The 8,758-nt window shown below is 37.5% G+C and overlaps 1 protein-coding gene across 1 annotated transcript; it reads left to right on the top strand.

The window, feature by feature from the left end:
• The first annotated feature begins 288 nt into the window (after positions 1–288).
• Positions 289–1,011, top strand: LOC127079157 (uncharacterized). The gene is made up of 2 exons (XM_051019578.1): positions 289–656; positions 736–1,011. The coding sequence occupies exons 1-2, from the start codon at positions 516–518 to the stop codon at positions 1,009–1,011; spliced, it is 417 nt and encodes a 138-aa protein (XP_050875535.1). The 5' UTR covers positions 289–515.
• Positions 1,012–8,758: the final 7,747 nt, after the last annotated feature.

Genomic DNA, 8,758 nt, shown 5'->3' on the forward strand with positions numbered 1-8,758 from the left:
AAATTCACTTCTTTTTGCACTTCATCCGCCTTTAAAACAAGGGAAATGTTAACTTGTACCCTTGGGGCACATGTTAAAAAACTCACAAATAGAAAATTCGTATTGAAAAAACAATAAAATCATTCATTATAAACTTGTATAAAATTTAGGGTTAAATACACTTTACCCCCTGTAATGTTAGCGAGTTTAGGGTTACCCCCCTGGTAAAGTTATTTTTTCAATACCCCCCTTATGTTATGTAGATTCCTTCATAGAACCCCCTAATATCCAGGTGGCATGGAATCTTGGTTTTTTATTTCAGACGTGGCTTTTTAATTTTTTTATTTTCACATGTGAATCTTCATTAGGTCTCCAGCATGGCATAAACTAGAAATTAGGGTTCCAAATCCATCCCTCTCTCTCTTCGTGAAATCCATCCCTATCCCAAATCCATCCCTCTCTCTCTTCGTGAAATCCATCCCTACCCCAAATCCATCCCTCTCTTCATCTTCGTCCGTGTCCCCTTCATCTGGGTTATGGGTGGCAGCAAGGCATCTTCCACGAGTGAAGTTGGAAACGGCTTACCAAGATGTGGATGCAATGAAACCATGAAGTTGTTGGTCTCCAAGTCAATTGAAAACCCCGGTCGCAAATTTTGGAAATGCAGGAATTATATGGTGAGCAATTTTGAAGCATTTTATTATTTTGAGTTTGATTTCGAAATTAATTGTTGGTGGTGTTTGTCTCAAATTGCAGAATGGGTGCGGTTTATTTTTGTGGGATGATTTGGTCAGTGAGTTTGCAGTGAAAGAAACCAATCCGTCCGGATGCCGCCAATGTGAAGTCAACAAGGCTTATTTGATTGAATTTGCTAAAGAGATTGTTGAGGAGATAGATTGCAGAGTCGGAAAGCTTAACAAGTTAGAAAAACTGAAGAAAAAGATTGCAATGGAAAAGAGGAAAAATTTATGGTTAATGTTTGTAATTGGTCTGTCATGGATGTTGATAGCAGCTATGGTTAAGTTAGTCTAATGAGTCTGTCATGTAATTGTTATGTCATTAGTGTTTTTCAGCAATGTAATGTTGAACTTGTAATGTGTTCATCAATGAAATGTAATCTGTTCATCAATCTTAAACTGTCAGTGCAGCATCATTATTTGATTAAACTTTCAGCATTCAATCTACCAATAATGACAGAAAAAAGTTATATCATAATGAAAGAGCAAAATTGCAAAATCATCAGAAAACTACAGAACAATTTTATAGTCAGTAATTCTAAAGAAAATATGACATAGTAAACATATAAATAAATTGAAATATATTAATGTAGTCTATCTCTTAAACTTTTTCAGTGCAGAATTCAAGGTGAATGTAATTAAATACTTTGGCTTTTTCTTTAGGTCCTGCAGAATTCATGGTTTTGTTGTAAGATTAGTGCACAGACTAGCCATGGCTCTCTGCAGAATTCATGGTTTATGAAAAACAAGAAAAAAATGTGACAGACTAGCCATTGTGTTTTATAGACAATACACACCAATAATGTTAAACTGATACATTAGAATTGATCATCACAGTAAGTGCATATGTTTGTTACAAAAGGATTACAAAATACATGTCTTCAAAGATCAGTTGGCATTACAAAAGAGTTTTCCAAAAGGATTACAAAATACATAGCAGAAACATAATAATCAGTCCCTCATTTTGAAGTGGGTATGTCTTCATTTTCTGGTAGGGTAATTGGTTTGTCACTAGATATTCCTTCACCTGTTATGGGTCTTTTAAACCAACTCAACTTGATCCTCTCACTTTGCCTTCTTTTGATGATAGGTTTTTTTTCAACCCTTTTTCTGGATTGTTTTGTGATTGAGGCAGCCACACTAGATCCTGTTTGACTCATAATAGTTGGAACAGGCATATCAGTTGGAGGCTGTGGATCAGTTGGAACAGGCACATTTGTTGGAACAGTCATATCAGTTGCAGTTGGGGCAGGCATATCAGATGCAGTTGGCATATCATTTGCAGTTGGCATATCAGTTGCAGTTGGCACATGTCCTTTTTTAGGTTTTCTCTACAATGTAAGACACAATGTATGGTTGTCATCACAATGCATATCACAATGAAGAATGTAAGACAGAATGTAGAATGTAAGACAAAATGTATATCACAATGAATTACCTTTCTTTTAAGTGCATTGGGATCCTGAGTGGTAGCCTTACAAGTCATAGCATTGTGACCAAAATTATCACATTTGGTGCACTTATATGCAACACCAGATCTTCTCTTCCTTGCACCATCCTCTCCACTTTCTCTTATCCTAATCTTCTTAGGTCTACCAGGACCATTTTTATATGCAGGTGGTAGAGGTGGTTCCATCTCAACTTCTGGCCACATATCTTGACCATTGATTGGACTTACTGAAAATCCATAACATAGTGCAAACTTTTCTCTTGTGTAACAAGCATCAACAAATTCATCAGGGTTTTGCTTTCTATAACTCAGAGCAGCTACAACATGCCTACATGGAATTCCTACTAATTCCCAAAAATTACAACTACATGACCTTTTAGCAATGTCAACAATAAATTCATGTGTGTTGTAACTATGTGTAACCTGAAAAGTCTCAGCAATTGACCATGTTGGCAACCAATGACCACTATTGAACACCTCATTATCTAACCTTCTCCTAGGTATTGGCATGACCTTATGTGGCCAATTTTCTAGTTTACTTGCAGAGGTGGATAACCTATTCATCAGATATTTTCTTATCCACTCACACATTGTGAGTATAGGTTTGTCCCTAGCAGCTAGAATGGTAGCATTAAAAGACTCTGAGATATTATTCATCAATGTATCACATTTAGGGTAAAAAGAAAAGGCATGCTTACACCAGCTTTTGGTAGGAACAGCCATCAACCAAGTCCAAGCATTGGGATCTGCATTCTTCAATTCATTCATCTTTTGGACCCATGCCTGATAGTATGTGGCTTTAGCAGCTCCCATCATTAAATCTCTAATAAGGGCTCCTCCACCAAACCTTTTCTTGAAATTAGCATACAAGTGCCTAAGACATAATCTATGCTCAATAGTATCAGACAATTCTTCAAATACAGCCACAAGTCCCTGATACAAAATAGAAATTTTTTCAACATTTAGAGAATAGAATAATTTGCAACAGAAAGATAGAGTTAAATACATACCTTCTGTTGATCAGAGATAAATACATATCTTCTATCCTGACCAATGTCCTCCATTAGTAGTTGTATAAACCATCTCCAACTCTCCTTTGTTTCATTTTCAACCACACCAAATGCCAAAGGGAAGTATTGATCATTAGCATCCCTGCCTACAGCAATAAGTAACTGTCCACCATACTTGGTCTTTAAGTGACATCCATCAACCCCCACAAATGGTCTGCATCCATGAATAAAGCCTTTCTTACAGCCATCAAAACAGAAATAAAATGACCCAAACCTTGGTTGTATGGATGGACTAGGTCTTTCTACATTTATCTTCACAGTGTTGCCATGGTTTACCCTTCTTAGTTCTTCTGCATACCTCCATATGGAAGCATACTGATTGTCAGCATCACCTTCAATTATCTTCTTGGCAATTAGCTTAGCCCTCCATGCTTTTGCAACAGTAATACCCACAGAATATGTTTGCCTCATATCTTGGATGATGTCTCTTATCCTGACTGTATCAGAAGTTTGCATCCTCTTTACCACATGCTTGGCCACCCACTTTGAGCTAGCAGACTTGTTGTTCAAAACCCTAGCACATGTGTGCTTATGTACAAGTGTTTTTATAGCAAAAGTCTCCTTGTGGCCCACCTTAGAGCATAAGACTAAAAACCCACATTTATGCTTACACACCACCCTTACCCTATCTCCCTCATTTTTCACAAAAGAAATTTCCCTCCCATTAAGCACTGACCACTCACGGATAGCTGCCCTAAAGTCATCAAGTGTGTTGAATTCCATACCCCACTTGAATATAAAGTCTTTGTTTAGATGCTCTTTCCTAAACCTAGCATACTTGGGCCTTTCTTCATCACAAGAATCATCTGGGTCAGAACTATTCAACTCATCACTATAGTATACATCATCTGAATCCATACTCTTATTGGGCTCCTCCATACTGTTATTGGGCTCCTCCCTAATAGGCTTAGTAACATCTATTCCTTCAAAACCATCAAAGTAAGCAGTAGCTCTTTCATCTTCACTGTCATCTAACCCCTCTACCTTCTCCTCATCTAACCCATCAATTCCATTATCAGGGGGGTGGTCATCATCATTCACACATTTAGGTTCCCTATCAGCAGGGTCCATGTTCCCAGTACTATGTTCAACATACAAATCTCCTTTCACATTCATTGCACTAAAGTATAGAGCAAAATCATCAACAACATCATCATCTTTCCTAATCAGAAAAAAACCATCTTGAATTTCTAAAACTTTTGTCCATACCCTAACACAATCAGCCTTATACCCTAACCTACTCAACAACTTCTCAATGTTATCCATGTTCCAATTTGAAACATGTATCCCATTAACTGTCGTATCCGTACCCCCTCTGTATATAATTTCTTCTTCAAAAACCCTGTAAAATTCACCCCCATGGTGGAGTGTAACACTAAAGTGTTGTGAATCCTGTCAATATATTATACCCACATGTCAAAGATTGTTGATTTCAAAATTTTACCCTACGACATTGATGAACTTCAAATTTTTACTAACCTCGGACTTTGGACACTTCACTGAGCTCGTCTTCACTGAGCTGGATCGCTTCTTCGTATTCGCTAAGGTTGTCTTCATCTTCGTCTTCACTGCGGTCGTCTTTCTCGTTTGCTTCGTTCCCTGCATTCTTCTTCTTCGTCTTCGTCTTCCCCTGGAAATTTCGTCTTCGTCTTCCCTGCTATGTTCAGAACCCTAATTTTCTAAGGGGGTATTTGAAATTAAAAAGTGTAAAATGACACATAATCACTTTAACAAAATTAAAAATATGCCAGGTGTAGGACCTCTTATTAGATTCCATGCCACCTGGATATTAGGGGGTTCTATGAAGGAATCTACATAACATAAGGGGGGGTTTACAAAAAATATTTTTACAGGGGGGTAATCCTAAACTCGCTAACATTACAGGGGGGAAAAGTGTATTTAACCCTAAAATTTAATACAAAATTTTCAAGAACTTTTTACTATATTTATCTCTTAACTTGTGTCCCGAGGACACAAGCTAGCATTACCCTTTACTTATAATAGTGACCACGAATTGAAATAACTCAATGGACATAAGGGAGCAGATTAATGAGATGTTGAATCCTCTACCAGGGTTTGTATTTGCAAACTAAAAGAATACTGATGTTGAAGATCTCAAAGAGACGAGTATGAAAAAAGTCAAAGGAAAAGATATAGATCCTGGTTTAAAGACAAATGGCTTGATAGACAATCAAGGAGTTCTGTCTGCTTCATACAAGCCGATGGTGGTTGAAGAGTTTTCCATAGCACATAATGGTACACCAAGATTAGAAGCAACAATGGAGAATAAAGACGATCTCAGAGAGATGATGATAGAAGAACACAAATTTGGGGATTAGGAATTCCTAGACTTTATATTGTCGGAGAAACAAGAGAAACGCATTGTCGGTCCATGGATGAAAATGGTCATTATGAAAATGCTAGGGAAACACATAGGTTTCAAGGCGAAAGAGAATTAATTGAACCAAATATGGGCGAGGAATGAAATCCCGAACATTGTTGACTTAGGTCAAGAGAATTACATGATTTCATTTACGAACGGGGAAGATCAACATGCGGAACTGATGGAAGGACCGTGGTTGATCTACGGTCATTACTTGTTAGTAAGAGAATTGATGCCAAACTTCTGTCCAATAAGTGATGTTATCAAGCAAGTTGCAGTTTGGGTGAGAATTTCAGGGCTACCTATTGAGTATTATGATGCCCTAGTCTTATCTTTCATTGGAAATAGAATTGGAACTACCGTTAAAATGGACATGAACACAGTAAGCATAGAATGAGGAAAGTAAGGCTCATTTGTATGCAAGTGAACCTCACGAAACCTTTGTTGTCCATGTTTTCCATAAAAGGTAGACATTACAAAATTGAGTCTGAAGGTATTCACTTGCTTTCTCTAAATTGTGGTCATTTTGGGCACTACAAAGAAGGGTGTGTGGAACTAAAAGGAAAGATGGCTTCTAGAGAGGATGCAACAGTTAATCGACATGTCGACAATGGAATTCCATTCAATGAAGTCTCAGTCAATGAAAATGTCACTAAGGAGGATGGCCCCTGGGTGGTGGTGTAAAAAGCTCGTAGCCCAAGAAAAGGAAAACAACCTGAAAGCAGAGAACCAGGGAGAGCGACACCGACGGTGGTTAGCGGCAGAGCTCAGGCTACTATAAATGGCATTAAGAACAACGGAAAATAAGGGATCCAAATTTATTACTCTTAATAGTGATGTAATGAGTGTTGAAATTAATGATACATAAAGCTACATGGTGACCCATTAGTTAATTTACTTCTCTAACATTGGTGGGGCTTCTCATGTCGATGACAGCTTGACACTTATCTAGGTTTGCTTCAATCCCCCTATTTGTTAGCATGAAGCCAATGAAATTTCTTGCTTACACCCCAAAGGAGCACTTTGAGGGATTCAGGCGCATGTTGTTCTTCTTCACTAACTATAGGACGTCCTCCAAGTCTATTGCATAACTATTCCCTTTTTAGGTATTCACTATTATGTTGTTGACGTGGACTTCCAACTTCCTCCCTATGTGTTGGGAGAATATGGCATTCGTGAGTCACGGTAGGTGGCGCCTGCATTCTTGAGGCCAAATGGCATGACATTATGATAGCAGTTGCCCTAGTTTGACATTAACATCGTCTTGGGCGCATCAAGGGGATCCATTTTATCTGAGTGCAACTTTTCGTTTAGATGTATTTTTAATGATGTCAAAACTAGGAGTAACGTTAGTGTTTTGTACATTGGACGATATCAACTTATTCTAGGTGTGCATTATGCATTTTAGCATTAGGAAGCATGTCAACATGATTGGAAATGAATTAAAAAGGATTCGTGCATCAAGAAAAGCTTTTTATGCATCAAAAATTGAGTTTTTGTTTGAAAAACACTGCATAGGTCGACACATACGACTTTAGGTCGACCTATAGAAGATTTTCTTCAGCAAAGATTGACACGTACGACTTTAGGTCGACCTATATAAAATTTTCTTCAGCATAGGTCGACACATAGAGTGTACAGGTCAACACCCATAATACATTATTAAAGCATGTAGGCTCAGTTCCATACGCCACCTTGTCAAGTCGACCTATAGGGAGCGCATGACCTTTAGAGGTCGACCTATGCTTTAAACAGGTCGACATATGACTTGTATAGGTAGACACATGGCTCGTATGGGTCGACCTATACACCTTAAATCTTGATTTTTTGCATTCTTTTCGATTCCTTTCGCATTCCTTTTTTCCTTCAATCACTCGTGCATATAAATACTACATACATGCATATTTATCTAGTAAGGTCTCTAGAGTGAGTAAGAGCTACATGAATCCAGGATTTCAAAGGATTCTCATCATCTTCAATTCCATCTATGCATACACATAATCAAACTACACATAATCATTTTTTGATCGGGTGTCATCTAGATTAGGGTTGATAACATCCAATTAGGTTTGTTGTACTGAGAATATTAGGTTGAGAACTTTGAGGGATTCAAATCAGAAAACTGAGTTGGGATTTCCTTCAAGATATCTTAAGATTTGAAGGTTTTGGACAAGATTGTGCAATTCAGATCTGATCGAGTGAAATCCTTGGGACAAGGGGTGCCTAAAGCTAGGTCGATTAGGGAACTACCTAAAAAAATATGTGTGTACTCTCTCTGTCTCTCTGTCTCTCTCTCTCTCTCTCTCTCTCTCTCTCTCTCTCTCTCTCTCCCTCTCTCTCTCTCTCTCTCTCTTTTATTTTGTGGTTTGCAAATTGTTGATTGCATTGATCATTTGATCAATATTGTTTGGATCATAATTTTGAATGCACTTTGAAATTGTGTTGTTGTGTAGATCACAAACCATTTAGTTGTGATTGGATTTCTGAGAACAACAAACACTACACAAAGTTCCAAACATTGTTGATTGCACACTAAGTGTTCGACAAATTGCTTGACTTAATTTTTGTGTGTTTTTTTCATTGAAGATAGACTTTTCCTATTGTATTGTATTAAACTAGTTATGATTAGTTATTGTTGATTGACTTGTGGATTATTATCATTGCATTGACACCTCTATGCATATTCAAGCTTTTTATTAGTAGGTTCGATTAGACGATTTTTGATCCGGGAAATTTTTGAAACTTGCTTCCGTGCTATATAAACTTTTTCAAAACCAATTATCGTCCAAGTTTTAAACTTATGATCTATTCAACCCCTTATAGATTTAGGGCTATCGTCTAACATCTTAATTTGGTTGTTCCCTGAGTAGGCGTCAATGAAGCCTAGCATCTGGTAACATGAGGATCCATCTATCAAATGATCAATATGAAACAGAGGATAAAGGTTCTTAAGGAAAGCTACATTGAGGTAGGTAAATTCCATGAAGTTTGGCGTGGTTAGTGTTTTTGCAGGATCAAAATTATGATGATGAGGAAGATTTTTCTTTGTCTACAAATGATGTTGAGAGAGGAAGAGATAAGAGGTTCATGTGTGAATGGAAATATTCAAAAAATAGAGAGAGAGAGAGAGAGAGAGAGA

Source organism: Lathyrus oleraceus, chromosome 5, assembly GCF_024323335.1.
Source record: "Lathyrus oleraceus cultivar Zhongwan6 chromosome 5, CAAS_Psat_ZW6_1.0, whole genome shotgun sequence".
Taxonomy (NCBI): domain Eukaryota; kingdom Viridiplantae; phylum Streptophyta; class Magnoliopsida; order Fabales; family Fabaceae; genus Lathyrus; species Lathyrus oleraceus.